The sequence below is a fragment of the Neopelma chrysocephalum genome, unplaced genomic scaffold (assembly GCF_003984885.1).
Source record: "Neopelma chrysocephalum unplaced genomic scaffold, ASM398488v2 Primary Assembly neopelma1_23b, whole genome shotgun sequence".
Classification (NCBI taxonomy): Eukaryota; Metazoa; Chordata; class Aves; order Passeriformes; family Pipridae; genus Neopelma; species Neopelma chrysocephalum.
In genome coordinates, this window is record NW_020897692.1 from 6,073,866 (window position 1) to 6,090,930 (window position 17,065).

Genomic DNA, 17,065 nt, shown 5'->3' on the forward strand with positions numbered 1-17,065 from the left:
AGCAAAGGGTTCAAAACTCATTTGAGTAAGGATCATACGGTTTTCCTACTTAAGACTTCCAGAAAGCCTCTTGTCAAAATTTCTAATAAAAGACTCTTGAAGAAACTAAAGCAGATGTGAGACTTAAAAGGTTCTTGCACAGATATCTAATTGGTTAAAAGGTAGGAGTGAAGAGGTTGGAGTACTGTTCAGTCCTCACCAGGGAAGGGAGTCACCAGTACTGCACGTAAGCAAGTCTGAAAATTGGATGAATTGTAAAGTGGTGTTTTCTTGATGGATCAGCAAGGGCTGGTCCTAAATGTGGAGAATTATAGTAATCTCTTACAAGACTGAGGGGCTGAGTGATAAAACGGTTTGTAAACTTCTATGTAGATAAATGTAAAGTAATGTAACTGGAGAAAAATTTTGTAACTGCACATGTAAAATGATAACTTCTGAGCTGAGTGTATTTCCATGCATAGAGACTCATATGAAACTATGAGTAGCATGGAAACAATGGCATTTGGTTGTTCAGCATCTTTCTTAATATGAACCCTATGGAGCTCAAGTCTTTGAAACCAACAAAAAGTGGTTCAAAATAAACAAAAGGTAGTGTTTTTTCCTGCAGTGTAGTCGGGCTATGTGTGAAACGTGCTGCATTGGTGGAGGCTTACATGGTCTTACTGGGGAGCTGTACAAGCTCATGCAGAGAAACTGAAAATCACTAAACACATAGGAATCGCATTTGAATCACATCCACATCAGGAAGTCTCTGAACTTGAAAATGGATAGTTTCTCTGAGAATAGTAGTAGAAAATATCATATATAATTGCCCTGCTTTTCATCTTCCCTGAGCACATGCTGTTACCTGTTGTCAGAGTCAGGACACTAGAGCTCTAGTAGGTAAGGTTGTTAGATAAGGTTGTAGCTCTTCCTCAGAATTTCAGGCTATGACTCATAGAGGTTGGTTCATTCTTTTTGTATTGGTAAGAATTAATTTTCTAAAGGGGTGTCTACTGTTTTCAGGTCATATGGTCCAGGCAGAAGCAAATATGAATAGGACAGTCTCTTGTCTTGAAAGAAGCCTTTGGTCCTCCCTTAAAGGCCTTTGAGTTTTCTCATATTGCTGAGAGGAAATCTTGGCCTTTAGTTTTCAAGATGGGGTGTGTTTAATCCTGTTATTTCTTCCTCCAGAAAGTAAGGCTTCTGTTTATGGAAATATTTAGTACTCATGAATGCAAAAGCAGTTTAAATTTATCTTTTGGACACAAAATATGGGGTGATTTTTGATTGAGAGTGATATTTTTGTACAAAAGAGAAAATTTCTTCTGTCTTGAAGACTATTACCTCTCTTTAGCTCACTTTAAAGGAATGATACGTAAAAGAATAGTTTGGAGTTGTATAGTAAACCAGTTGAGATTTTTTTCTAAAGACAGTTTAGACTGGGTCTAGTCTTAATAACTAAAATATGGCCTACTGCTTAAAAGGAAATTACTTGAGTATATATTAATAAGTCAATAATTGTAAATAATTGTAAACTATCACTCCAGTAACCTTAGTTGTAAGATTATTGCAAGTCACAGAATCATAGAATGGTTTGACTTGGAAGGGACCTTAAAGATCATCTAGTTCAGCTCTGCTGCAATGGGCAGGGACACCTACCACTAGACAGGTTGCTCAGAGCTCCATCCAGTCTGGCCTTAAATGTTTCCAGGGATGGGGCATCCACAGCTTCTCTGGACAAATGGCTCCAGTGTCTCAGAACCCTCACAGTAAAGTCAATAAATTAGAAGCCATGCAGCCCAGAGGCTTAATACAAGATTTTAGTGTTTGTGTATGATTGACAAATACCACCTTTGGTTGAAGTCCTCAGTCATTCTAAAGGACCAAAGAGCAATTGTTAAGATGAATCTTTTGTTTCATACAACAAAATCACACCTGTTTCAACAAATTCATCTACTCATCTCTACTCTGTGTTTCTTCATACCTGCTGTGGCAGTTGTTTCATAAATTAAATTTTCAATATCTGTGGAGAAATTTCTCACAAATAGGATTGTTCCCCATATTTCTTCTTCGAATTACTTAACAAATAATTATTAGTAGTAATTGTCTTTGGCCAAATTAAAAACTGCAGATGAGAGAAAGCAACAAATAATGTTTTTGCAAACATTGTATTCTCTCCTGTTATTCCTGGGACATATTTTATTAATAAAATTTGTTTAGGATTTAACTCCATATTCTCTCTATATCAGGTGTAAGTACAAGAAAATGGCATGAAAAGTCAGCTGAAGAAGAACTTTCAGTGCCATCTGCCTTTCTGTAAAATTGAATGCAAATACTTCAAAATATATTTAAGTGCATAAACAGTATTTAAAACATTATATATATAAAAATTATGATCAGAAAAGCTTAATTGCTTTACCAAGCATCATATTTTGTCTATTCTGATTTATCTATGTAATATCAGTCGGTATGTATGAGTCCTTAAATATTTTGAACGCCATACTGCATGATAGCAGATTTTTAGTTTGGGAGTGTAGAGGAAAGAGCTAAAGAGCAAGATAAGTTTCATTACTATAAAAATCTAAAGATTAGATCATTGGAATTGTAAGATATTTCAGGTGAATGGAAAAGAGCCAAAGAAAAGAGGGAGGGAACAGCAGTATGGTAGCAACTAAAGGAATATTTCCTTATTGCTGAAAGATTTTCTGGGTTTTGTACATTGCTTAAACATTACTTTTCTAAATCCATTTTGAAAAGGTGTACATGTTACTAACACAGGAAACATATAGAGGGAAAATTGGTTGGGAAGAGAAGCAAGAAAGAAAAGAAAAGAAAGAATGAAAGAAAAAGGAAGAAACTTTCATAACTTTATTACACTGTATCTTACTGGTTTTCTGATTAGAATAGGAAGTTGGGCAGGTGACTAATATTGGTGTTGGAAATGGATTTATATTGCCCTGAATGGGAACCAGACTGAATGCCTGAAGCCGTTGCTCTCAAAGGATCTAAGGGTGATGATAAAAAATGAAAAGATAATGCACTCTAACCAACCACATTCAAATTCCAGATGAAGCTGTTAGTGGGTTATTTTTGTCATGTGTAGCAGAACTGTGGCTAAAAATGTTTAGAGCTGATTTGGGTGTCAATTATGTGAAGCTTGCCTTTACTTACTGTCTAGCAAAAGTCACATGCTGTCCTTTCAGCAAGAAATGGTAAGTAAGATGTGGTGCATTTATTTTGGGAAGAATAACTTTACATTCTTACATCAGAAAACAGAAAATTCTTCATCTGTTTTTGTTGTTTTAAATCTAGAACTGTTAGGTTTATCATCAGTAAATTTTGTATTCTGAGAATACCTAACACAGCCTGCATGCAATGTGATACTAATGATTGCTCTTTTTCCAAAAGACAGTGGATATTCATGGTTGGTTTTATTTTTCATGTAAAATTGGATGTATTTTCTCACTGTAGATGAATAAATATCAAAGTAAAATTTCTCGTTCTATCATGTGATAGGCCTTTCTGATAGGTGGCAGTATGGTGGCTGCTGGCTTTTCATACTGTGTCAGCCAATAGCATGGATAAGAAAAAGACCATTCATAAAATTGTTCAAAAATGCTGAGATTATTTTAAATGTATCTTTTCTGTATGTCCTACCAGTGTTTTCATTTCTTTCTGTGCTGTCTTATTTTCTTTTTTTGAAATTTTCCGTCGGGCGGATGGAAATGATAATGAAGTATGCTAATTTTTATTTCCATTCTCAGCTTTTTATTATATTCAATGGCATAGCTACAGTGCTAAGCAGTTTTAAAAGGGAGCAGCAAATAAAGTAGTGAAGCATAACTACCTCCATGGTAATGGAATTCATTGTTTCAGTCACTGAGTATTGTAATTCATTACAGACAGCGAATATAGTCTGAAAGGCTGAATTGTTACTTTTAAAACCAGTGAAAACCAATAAGCGTAATTAAACTGCATTTTAATTTACTTCAGAAATACAAGCCTGGTCGATGTGATGATATTTTGAAATGGAAGCCACCCAGCCTGAACTCTGTTGATTTTCGTCTAAAGATAACAAGAATTGGTGGAGAGGGGTATGTAATCTCTTCCCTTTTTAAATTTATAACACTCGTGTGAATGTCCCTTAGCAGTTAATCTCTCCTCTGATATTTCTTGACACTTACTGGGGCTAAGCCTTTCTATATTCTCTAGACCTTGTTCATTCAAAATACAGGCAACTGTTGTAATTAGTGTGGTACTAAAAACAATGGCAGATGTTTATAGTGTGAATTTACTCATTCTTACATTAACTTTCATAAAATTTCTGACAAAAAGTCGCGTTTGGAATTGGCACTAGCCCATATGTTTTTGAGAGCAGGCAAAGTGTATTAGCTTGAATTCTAATATAAAATAACTATTTTTCATTGATTTTATGCAAAATAATAACAACTTAAGCTTTCTTCTATTTCAGAATTGTGCACAGTGACAAATGGCATTTGTTTTCTTAGAGAAAAACAAAGTCCGACATTTTTACTCATTAGGCATTCATAGAATCATAGAATCAACCGGGTTGGAAAAGACCTCCAAGATCATCAAGTCCAACCCTTGATACAACACCAACGTGGTTACTAGACCATGGCACTAAGTGCCACATCCAGTCTTATCTTAAAAACCTCCAGGGACAGTAAATCCACCACCTTCCTGGCCAGCCCATTCCAAAATTCTCTGGTATGATCTTTAAAAAAATCTTCATCTTTAAAAAATCTTAGTCAAAACCAGTGAGTTGTAATGGCAGATGTGAAAATCTTGCATTGGTTCTACATACTATTTGCTTAGTTCAGTCACTGCACGTATTAAATAGTGGCAATTTCCATGTTCTTTTGTGCCAGGGAGGGGAAGGAGAAGATTGAATCACTAGATTAAAGCTTGCTTTGGAAAAGATTTTGTTTAAAATGAAGTTAATTGATTTTTAGGTTGCTTAGTCTTTTAACATCTGGGACTCAATTTCAGTTGACAGTGTGAAATACTGATATTTAGCTTTTCCTTTTCTTAGTGCCACAGGCAACTCAATATTATTAAACAATTAATTCATATATTTCTTGCGTATTCCAGTGTCCTAATAATGGCCCATTTAACTTTAAGACATCTGCATGTCATGCTAATGAATATATTTGGTGAATAGAGAGAATCTTAAGGATATGGGATTTATTCTGCAAAAGGGACTGAACTGATAACATCTCAGCATTTCATGAGGTCAAAATTATCTGTTCAATTTTTTTTGTTTGAAAATGCAATATTAAGTCCTCAGTAACAATATAGCTATTTTAGAGAATATAGAGGAATATTTTAAATTTTACTTCAGAAAATCAGCTCATTACAAACATTTTATGCTTGTTTGGCTTTTATTTAAGTCATAGGATAATGTAATATGAAAGAGTTATGTAAAAAAAATTTTAATTACCCATTATTTGATAGGAAGTTATTTTTATTACAGTATTCTTATTAGTTCTGCTGGAGTTCAGAAATATACAGTAGTAGCCTGTGATTCAGAAGCAAAACACAACACATTTTTATTTCCCATTAATAAATGAGTATTGGTGGATTAGTTATGACTGTTTTAAAATACACAACTGTCAGTGCTACTGTGTTATGTTTAATATATTACATCATAGATTATGTGATTGGAACATGAAGAGGTTATAAAACATAAGCCAGCAAAAAACTATTTCTAAAAAGTTAGTAGCAATTAGTAGCAAGTTGTTAAAAGAATGGTTGATCCATTGTGGAATTGGAAACACTTGCTTTTAGAAAAGTTCTATCATATTTCAGCTATGTGAAAATCAGTTCATTGTTTATATTGCAGAAACAACTGCCTGAATTAGTGTGTAATTAATGTAATATTTAAATATGTGAGTGTTGATACTGCTCTCACGTGCCTTAAAAAAGTCTTAGAAACCTGGTATTTGATGAAGTACAGTTCTTCCAGATAAGTTTTACTTCATCTCACATGACAGTTGACTGCTACTAGTAACATAAGTGCATTCATCCAACAAAAAGAAAAGTTAATGAAGTATGGGGTAGAAAATAATAACTTACCATTGTTGGGGACTCCTGGTGGCCTAGTGGTTAGCATGCGGCACTCTCACCGCTGCGACCCAGGTTCGATTCCCGGTCCCCCGGGCAGTTGGAGCTCGTTAGCTCTGTGAGGCCATCCGTCTATGAGAAGGTCACTCTAAACAAACCTACGTCCTGAGGACCTCACTGCCATTGTCCAAGCTCGCTTGGCCCCGGCAGATGAACCTTAGGATTAAAGAGTGGGCTCAGTTCAGCGCATGCTGTGTCTCACCTAAAAAATCCATTGCGCAGGCTGGAAAGGTAAAAGACCTTTCCCAAAATCTTCGTTTGCGAAGACTGGCCATACAATATACCATTGTTGGGAGAGAGGTATTTATCTTAAATAATGACCTATGAAATAGTAGATTCTGCCCAATTAAACACAAAAAGTGAATGAAACACTTCAGGTTTGCCTGCTTCAGTTTTTAATTAGGGTAAAATCTGAACTCATTTGACAAAACATGGGAATTATACAGATTTTGAAGTTGTTGACTAGGGTTTTAAAAGAAACATCTTTAATTTTAGACTGTATAAAGACAGTTCCTGCATTCTGAGTGCTGCTATAATAAAATGGGTGATTTGTGATATAACTAAAAAATCTGTTTTGATGAACTGAATGTCTTGCTGCTGGCAATTCTAACAAGAATTAGGCTTCCTGCCTCCTCCCACCACACTAAGGTGAAAAGCAAGCCCTGATACTGGTTTCAACTTTTTAGGTAAAAAAAACTTTCTTCTTCAGTAATCTGAAATCACAGCATTACAGAATGGGTAAGATTGGGAGGGACCACAGTGGGTCATCTTGTCCAATCACCTTGCTAAAGCAATGTCATCTCAGAGCACATGGCACAGGATTGCATTCAGACAGTTCTTGACTATCTCCAGTGAGGGAGACTCCACAACCTCTCTGGGCACAGACACCTGCACAGTAAAGTTCTTCCTCACGTTCAAGTGGAACTTCCTGTGCATCAGTTTCTGCCCCTTGCCTCTTGTCCGATTGCTCAGCACCACCAAGAAGAGCCTGGCTCTATTGTCTTGACACTCTCCCTTGAGATACTTGTAGGCATTGATGAGGTCCCCTCTCAACTGAGTCTCTTTTTGATACTGAACAAGCCCAGCTCCCTCAGCCTTTCCTCGTAAGAGAGATACTCCAGTCCCTTAATCATCTTTGTTGCCCTCCACTGGACCCACTCCAGGTGTTCCATGTCTCTCATGTACTGAGGGGTCCAGAGCTGGACACAGCACTTCAGATGAGGCCTGACTAGGGCTGAGCAGAGGGGCAGGATCTCCTCCCTCAAACTGCTGGCAATGCTTTTTCTAAGGCACTCCAGGGTACCTTTGGCCTTCATGACCACCAGGGCCACTGATGGCTCACGGACAGCTTGTTGTCCACTAGCGCCCTCAGGTGCTTCTCTGCAGAGCTGCTTTCCACCAGTACGCCAGCAGGTACTGGTGCCCAGGGTTATTTTTCCCCAGGTGCAGGACTCTGCATTTTCCTTTGTTGATCCTTAGTTGGTTCCTCTCTGCCCATCTCTTCAACCTGTCGACCCTTCTGAAGGGCTGCACAAAATTCTGAGGTATCAGCCACCCCTCCTAGCTTGGTGTTGTCAATGGACTTGCTGAGGAGGCATCTGCCCTTTTGTCCAAGTCATTTATGAATAAGTTGAACAATACTGACCCCAGTACTGAACCTTGGGACCTCCAACTGGACCCTGTGCCACTGATCGCTACCCTCTGAGATCTGCTATTCAGATGGTACATTTGTCAGGCATTTGACAGCAGAGTAATACAGATGTGACTAAAGTACTGTAACTGAATTTGTGTGTTGTTTTGGCACAGTTAAGCAAGTAATATTTACGGAAGTAGAAGATATGCCATTATATTGGCATATCTTACTGACAAATGAGAAGCTGAAGTTAAAGTATTGGTCTCAAATACTTAACAGCTTGAAATAATGGAAACAGGGATTGTCTGTAATTTCCAATTTCTCAGTTCTGATTTACAGGCTCATCTTTAAAACTTGAAATGCAGACAACTAAACCTGTGCTACAATTGTGTGTGATGTTATCACAGCTTACAGCCTGGGCAGTAGTGATACAGACTGAACCTATATTGCAAAACTCCAACCATGCAGCACTTGTATTTATAGTCACCTGCTCACTCAAATAGTGAAAAAAGCGTATAGGAGCATTATTTATTCAACAGCATGAGATTAGAGCTCTGTCAGCTGTTGGACATGTCTTTTAGCTAGCATATGCAATTGAGATCCTGAACAATTGTAAACAATCTTGTGCATTTTTCATCTGAATACAAGAGTTACCTCTAGGGAGTTTGCCAGATTTTAGTCAATATGATTATTTTCCATCTATGTAAATTCCCCTGTGTTTTCAGTTGAGCACTACCATCCACAGATTAGTGTACAATAGAAATGTTAACTGCGAAATAGCTGTTGTTTCACCCCAGATGTAGTTCAGTTACGGATGAATGACCAGCTGTTTTTATCTAGGCTTCAGTTATTTCACTATTGATATTGGAGGGAGTTTTGCCATTGAATTAGAAAGAGGTATTGGGATTATGATCTGTGAAGTATTTTTAGAATAAGCCCTATAAAGATGAAGATTTCATAACAAAGAATAAACATAAAGAAAAAAGATGCTACTGCATCCCAAAGAAAGGCAAGGTTTCTGTAACCTCAGTAACCTAATACCAACACTCCTGTTCAGTGCACATACTTGAAAGAAATTGCATTATTGCACCTTACTGAGTTACAGCTGATCAGCTGAGCCTTGGTAATTGTCCCCTGTGTATTATCATAGTCCAGCCTTTCCAAGTGTCAGGATGATGGTTAGATTAACTCTTTTTATGTTGTGTTTGCAAGAATTTCAGCTTATGCTCTCTCTTAATCTCTTCTCATTGCATCAAAACAGTTACTTTTAGTTAAAAAAAAATCAAAACCAAACCAAACTTAAAAACCAAACACACAACCTCCCCAATAACAAACAGAAATTGATTAAATCAGCTAAACAGGAGAGTACTTCGTTGTTTGTCCCTGGTAAAACACTTCTTTTTCGTTTCAGGTTTACTAGTATAATGTTCTCACGTAAGCAATGCAAAGTGAAGCCCTTTTGATCATATAACAGTACCTTGTATTTTTTCTATATTATGATATACTCACAGAAAATAAAACAAGAGGGACTTAAACACATTAACTGTATTTCCAAATAACCTACAAGTTAAACAACCCTATCAGAAGAGAATGTGGAGGATATTTAATTGCTGTGTGCAACATCTCACTTATGTTAGAGAGAAGACTGCTTTTTAAATAGTAGAGATGCTTTTTCTCAAAGTGTCTGCTTCTAAGAATATTTCTTTAAAAAAATAAAAACCCCCAAGCTAACTCTGAGTCTTATTTAAATGTCACAAATATCAACTGAAAATGTCACATAGTGCCAGATTTCTGGTAGCTTCCATAACTAGAATTTCTTAAATGTCCGTGCTTCCTTTTACAGATTTTTAATTAGCCTGTGCAAGTCCCTTAGTTTTATGTGAATCAGAGATGCTAAAATCAAATTACAAGCAAAGTTTTGGGTTTGTTGGTTTTGAATTAGTATCTTAACTGAGTCAATTCGTTACCATTTCAAATCACAGGATAATATTATATAGTACTTTGAAGTATTGGAAAGCATCAAGGATTTTACTCATATTCTAAGATATACTCCTCTTTTTAAAAAATTTAGTAATCTGAAGTAGACATGCACTATTTGCAAGTGTCAAATCTGTATTGCCTTTTTTTTACTGTATCTGTGATTAACTAGGCCACATGGGGAAAAAACTCAAACAAACAGTGTTTAGGCAAAGTTCTGTTTATCTTGGACATTGTCAAGTAATAGAAAATAGGAGATAAAATACGGTACATTCAAGGACAGTGGGGGCTTAAATTCTTGGATACATTGATAATTACAAATCAACAACAAGATGTAGATCTCACAACTACGGGCAAGTGGATGTTTTCTCTTTTTTTTTGGAACTGATCTTCTCTTTTTGTTTTGTAAACTAGAAAGGACTGGGGTTGAAGGAAAGCTGGAACTAATTCAGAATGCCACCATTGGCACTGCGATGGAAACTGGTAGACAAACATTTTACCTAGGTGCTATGCTGTAAATATTTATGTTATATTGCTTATAGGAGGATATTAAAATCTTTTTGTAAAGCTTCAGGTTTTAAAAACTATTTTCAAACTAAGGATTTGAATCTAATCTATATTTGTACTCAAATACAAAGAGCATAATGTTGTACTTTCCACAACTAATACTAAGGATGCTCTTGGAATTTCTAATGTTGGATTTCAAAAATGAACTCAACCTCATCTTTTTATATGTTCAAGTGGCAGCCTTGGGCAATCTCCATCTGTCAGATGATTATTCTACTTTAGCTACTCATTTCTCCAGATTTTTAAAAGCTTTGCCTCATATCATCCTAAAATTATCTATACGCTTGCAAATTAGGATGTAAATGTTTTATAGACCCTGTTCCTTTTTTTGAACTAGCTGCTGCCTTAGTCTTTCCAGTTGCTCATGTAAGCTATCATAATGATTATCCACTCTGTTAAAGATCCACTTCTATCTCTAAGTGAGATAAAGAAAAGCTCCCAGATACCATGTCTTTAAAATTTTCTTATCTCCCATGTACTTCTCTCTCCTAATTTACATTTGGATTGATATTTTATTCCTATTTGGCCATGTAGCTTAGGTTTCTTGCTACTTGTAAATGTCGAAATGGAAGACTGATGCCACCCCCAGCTAAACAACTGTAAGGTGGTATAATCTGAGAGGAGTGAGAGAAGCAGGCAGTGGAGAAATTATATTGGACTTCAGAATTGTTGGCTTTGGCTTTTTCAAGGAACAGAGGTAGTATCCCATGGCAGATCCCTTGAATTGCAGAGAGAAGCAGGGCAGCTGGTTGATCTTCAAGGACAGCCTCCTCAAAATGCACAAGGACATACTTTTCCCTATGCAAAAAGACAAGCAGGTATGGCAGACAGGTACAGCTTGCTCAAATTTTTAAAGTCAACTCATCCAAGCAATGAAATGTGTGGAAGCTGTAAACAGTGATAGACCTCCATGGAGAACATAAAAACAATGTTTAGGTGTAGAAGGAAGGAATTAGGAAAGCCAAAACTCAGCTGGAGTTGCGGGTAAGTCAATGATGTCTTCAAGTACCTTGGTAATGAAAGGAAGACTTAAAGAAATGGTGTGATGCTGATGCAGCACTAGAGAATGAATAAGATACAAAAGGGCTGAGTGTACACACTGCCGCCTTTGCATTGGTCTTGACTGGTAAGATCTGCTCTTAGGCTTTTCTCATGGCAGAGTGCTGGGAAACTGGGTGAGGAAGTTTAAGTTAGGGACTACTTAAGCAAACTGGACCTCAGGGTACTGGAAGGCAAAACTTTGAAACTGGGGCAACAGCCCTTGTGGCAAAGACAGTGGAGTAGATGAGTCTTCGCCTCTATTTGGCATTTGTGAGAGTGCATCTGGAGTACTGCATCTTGTTTTGGGCTCCCCGGTTTGATGAAGATATTGAAGTGCTGGAGCAAGTCCAGTGGCCTCCAAAACAGTGGGGGGATTGGCGAACATGACATACAAAGAAAGAGAGAGAAAACTGGGTTTCCTCTATCCAAATAAGAGAAGGCTGGATAATACTTTACTGCTGTTTACTACTCCCTAACGGCAGGTTATAGAGAAGATGAAGCCACATTGCTCAGAGGTTCATGTTGCAAAAATGAAAAACAAAGGACACAAATTGTAGGAGGACAACAGGAGAAATAGTGTGAGAAAGACCAAACACTGTAGTAGTCTGGGAAGTTGTGGAGGCTTCATCTTCAGAGGCATTCGGAAATTAACTGGATGTGCCTGTGAACAACCTGATGTAACTTCAGCATGAAGCAGATGACATGCAAAGGTCCTTGCCAATCATAATTATTCTAAGCTTTTTTTCAGATCAGATGTTAAATATTTTGCAAATCATATGAAACTTAGACATTTAACTACTACATATTTTAAAACTATTTTTTCTTCATGCTTTCCTTACTGTAAATAGAGATTTTCCAAAATACTCACTGTACATGTATTTAAAAAGACAGTTGTCTTTTTTGAGAAGATTTTTGAGTTGCAAAGTAAAATAGCATGCATTTTTCATAAACAGGAATTTGATATTGTTCTTTGTTATGTTCTGTAAAGGTTTGCCAGATACATAATTTAACCACCGTCTAATTTAAATAAGGACGATAAATGTTCATCTTCCTTTTGCTATAGCTTGAACAGTAGATATGCTGCTCCCAGACTTACTGAAACTCAGATGTGAACATATTTTTCTTTTCCACCAGTACATATAAACTTTTTAAATTACAGGACTTATTAGAGAGTGTTTGTGAACATCCTGGTCAAAGTACTTTAAATTAAGGAGGTTGTAGCCAGGTGGAGGTTGGTCTCTTTTCCCAGGCAACTATCAGCAAGACAAGAGGGAATGGTCTTAAGCTGTGCCAGGGGAGGTTTAGGTTAGACATTATAAAGAATTTCTTTACAGAGAGGGTAATCAGACATTGGAATGGGCTTCCCAGGGAAGTAGTGGATTCTCCATCCCTGGAGGTTTTTAAGATAAGACTGGATGTGGCACTTAGTGCCATGGTCTAGCAACCGCAGCGGTAGTGGATCAAGGGTTGGACTTGATGATCTTGGAGGTCTTTTCCAACCCAGCTGATTCTATGATTCTATGATTCTGTGATTTTAGAAATTGGTATGAGCTTATTTGAAATAAATTTTTTGCGTTTTTGTGTGTAGTGACTATTTGTTCTTCTTCAAACAAGGGATATTTTCTAGATTTTGTGAGCATGCCTTGAATGGAACTTTAATGTAGAATATTTTTTCTCCCTTAATTGTTTATAGTATGACTTAATATTCAGTTGCTTGGGGTTTTTTTGAAGTGTGTGTTTGTGTTTTGGTTTTGTTTGTTGCTTAATGAGATTTTATAGTCTATTTTTTGAGTTTATAGATATGTACATTTGAAACCATGTTTGGAAGATAGCATTATTGTAGAATTATTACAGATCTGGAAAACAAGTATTTTTCCATGGTGTTTGGAATTAAAGAAACAATTGTTGAACGAGTCCAGAGGAGGCCACAAAGATGATCAGAGGGCTGGAACACCTCTCCTGTGAAGACAGGCTGAGAGAGCTGGGAGGGATTATTTACAAGAGCAGGTAGTGATAGAACAAGGAGGAGTGGCTTTAAACTGAAAGAGGAGAGATTTAGACTAGATATCCAGAAGAAACTCTTTACTGTGAGGGTGGTGAGGCACTGGCACAGGTTGCCCAGAGTAGCTGTGGACACCCCATCCCTGGAAGTGTTTAGGGCCACGTTGGATGGGGGTTTGATCCACCTGGTCTAGTGGAAGGTGTCCCTGTCCACAGCGGGAGGGTTGGAACTAGATCATCTTAGGGTCCCTCCCAACCCAAACCATTCTGTGATTCTATGGAACGTGCATTTAAGGGAAAAAAACCTCAGCTCAGATGAATTCCTTGAACGCTGTGGTATATTTTAAAGAAGAATAAAGCAAACTAAGAGGGAAAATAAATTAATCACCATGGTAGAGTAGAGCAAACAATCTGGACAGACAAAGATACTGTACATGTTTCTACTCTTCATCAATCTTACTCTGAGCATCTTATTACTTAAATTTTGTGATAATGCCAAACTCACAAATCATAAAAGAACAGATATAAGTACTAAATAATGAATGTATTAAAGATAAAAATAATTCATGACAGTTTTAGTTCCAAGAGTACCATTCCGTTTAATTTGATACCAATAGAATGTTTTGAAATTGGTTTAGGAATTAGGAGCCTAGCTTTTTGTGTCTTCCTGAATTCACGAGTACTTAGGAATCAGCAAAATGTGTCAACAAAATAAATGACCCTGATGCAGATTGTTTGCATTTCTGCCATGACAGTGTTATCAATATGGTATGCATGCAACTGTGGGCTTTTAAAATACTGGGAGATTATCAGCAGTTTCACCTTCCCTCTTTGATAATGAAAAGAAACTCTTAGTACACATGCTTATCTTACAACTTCAGAGACATTAGAAAAGAAATTGACTTAATTATTTTTCAGGATAATTATCCAGTATCTCTGATTTTTTAGGGATTCAAGTTGTGATGATTGATTTAAAATATATATATATACATATGTGATGATTTTTTAAAAATTAGCATTTTAAGGAACATTTGCATTTTGAGAAAATAAATTGGATTTTTGGTATCTGTTTAATGACTTAGGATCTGCCTTAGGCCTGGTAATTCACACTTGCTGTCCTTTTAACTAACACCCAGCTTGTAGCTTTTTTTCTGGCAAAAGATGCTTATCCTATCATAGAAAGATATTAAAATCAGTGAGGCTAGAGGTGCATGTATCTGTCTGTGGGAGACCAGTTTGCATAATCGAGGCCTAACGAGTCAATGCTAATGGAGAACCCACATTGTTACTTATATAAGCAATAGGGAAAAGAACAGTAAGTGTGAGGTGTAGAGCTTGTCTGCATACTGCACTTCGACTGGAAATTTGTAGAAAGCATTTAATAGTTGTCAGTAGAGTTTTGTTTCCATCTAACAACAGATGTAAGCACATCATCCTGCTAGAGGGTCTTAAAAAGGCCAAAATTCCTTATTTTCATGTTCTTTATGCTCAGTTGCTTTTTACAAAGCAGTCTTATGACAGTGAGTGTGGTACACAAACATGGTTTTGTACTGAATTCTATTCTGAAATCAGCTTCAGGGCTTGTATCTGAAACACAAGAAGATATGTACATTCACAGGAGCTACTTCATTTTTAGCATCATTGTATGTGTGAGAAATAAGCCTTTATTTTATCTTTGAAACCTAGATTTCCTAGATTGTAAGCTGGTTCAGCTTCATATGAAATGAATCAGAATTTTTTATTTATAAATATATATACCTATATGCATATGTGTGTGTATATACACACAGGTGACAGCTGCTACTTTGTTATAAAATTAAAAACAAAAACAAAATTGTAAAAGAATCACACTGTATGTTATGAATCAAAACAACTCTTTTTTTCCTCATGTTTCCATATGGAAACCCTATCCACCTTTTGTCATACTTCTTAATTTATAAGCTTATCCATTTTATTAAATAAGAGTTTGCTATTTCTAATTTTTAACTCTTTTCATACAAGTATATTTCTTAACTGGACATTCTCCATTTTTTTTTGATATTTTACTGCTTTATTAATGTGGTTTTAAGTGCCTTGGTTTCATGGTTTTAAACTAGGTAAATAACTGATTCTGCATCTGTGCTTCACCAACCAATGTTCCATCACTGGCTTATGAATGGTAGAAAAGTTGGATATGACTAATAGAGAAGCGAATGCCAGTGTGTTGCTCTGCTTTGTATGTATAAGCTGAATAATTTTTTAATTGCCTAACTGCAATTAAAGTTTATGTCTGTGAAGATAAAAAAGCATTTTGAAGAATTGGGGGAGATGCTAAAAGACAATTCTAATGTTCTTGAAAGATCAAAACTATTATTATTCCTGTGCTAGTCATCCTATCTATTGTCAGACCTCCCAACCTCTGAGAGGTGTGACAGTAAGAAGTTTTTGTTACAGAATTTTAACTAGGTCACTATTACACACTCCTCAAAAGCAGTGCATGTATCTGTATCAATTTTCAAGATGGGGAAAAATGAATTCTGAAGTGAAAACTCTCAGGACATCATCGTGTGTTAGTAAGAAAAGGACAGTCCTCAGCTGTACCCAGCAGATGGCATTTTTCCCCCTTATGACAACTAAATATTTTCAAAGCTGTAATCTTTGGCTATTTTCATTCTTAAAGCCTTTTTTTCCACAAAGATTGCACTGTGAGCAAATATTTATCAGTGGATTATAAATGAAATATAATGTATATCTCTAATTATAGGATAGAGAAGATTGGAATGAGGAGAGTGAAACTAGATAGTGAATTTGATTATTTTATTTTTTTCCCTCTCAAGTCAGCATATCAAAACCATCATTTGCACAGATGTTTATAAAAGCGCTTCACTGTTTTGGTGAATGTTAAAGCATTAAATATCGAATTATCAGTTTCTTAGTCTTTTTACTTAGGAGTACAGAATTCTGCATCAAAGTGGCTATTCAGTTGTAGGAGATTGCTGGATTTGTGGAGTAGAGGAAGACAGGTAGATTCACAAGTGAATTGGATATCTCTTAATGAAGGTTCTGAACTGTTATATCCCTTCCAGAAGGGGAAATCTGCTGTGGACATGGTTAACTCTTTTCAGCTAATGCATCAATAACACTTCTGACTTGTTGATTTGTGATTAAAATTACCTTTATGCAGTTCTGATTCAGGACTCACTGTTGATCGTTCTGCTCTTATTCAAGAAAAGAAGCAGAAATGGCTCTCAAGTCTTACTGAGCATGATGTTTGCGCTTGGTTTCCGCACAATACTCACTTTGATAAAAATCTTCACACATTACTTATGTGTTAAGAAAATTATGTTTCAAAAGATGAATTCTGTATCATGATAAACTAGAATAATGTTTTGTTTTAGAAGAGACAGTGGTACAACAAGCAAATGCTTTCTTCCACTTAAGATAGGTCAGAAATTCAGCTTGTTTTAATAGCAGAAGTATTAAGCTTCAGTTATTTGAAATGTCACCAAAATGAGATATTCAAAAGTGATCATTTTTCTCTTTTATTCAGCTGTATAATAAGATATGATGAATGGTTTCTGCATGGGGATAATTTCTCTGTTGTTTACCTTAGTTTCTCTTTCATATTAAAAATAAGAGGAAGCTATTACACAGTTAATTTTCTTCATATATCATATACCAGTTGTTTCTTTGTAATATTCAGATACATGCAGCATGGAGGAATTTTCCATGTGTCTTCTG

The 17,065-nt window shown here is 36.3% G+C and overlaps 1 protein-coding gene across 3 annotated transcripts in view; it reads left to right on the top strand.

Moving 5' to 3' along the window:
- Positions 1-17,065, top strand: part of RNGTT (RNA guanylyltransferase and 5'-phosphatase) — a 187,289-nt gene that overhangs the window by 120,379 nt on the left and 49,845 nt on the right. For 2 of the 3 annotated variants that reach the window (XM_027695522.1, XM_027695530.1), the window contains one exon: positions 3,976-4,076. The exons of the other annotated variant lie outside the window; for it this stretch is intronic. In XM_027695522.1, coding sequence (XP_027551323.1) covers positions 3,976-4,076 — 101 coding nt within the window. The remainder of the gene's footprint in view (positions 1-3,975; positions 4,077-17,065) is intronic. 3 annotated transcript variants of the gene reach the window in all.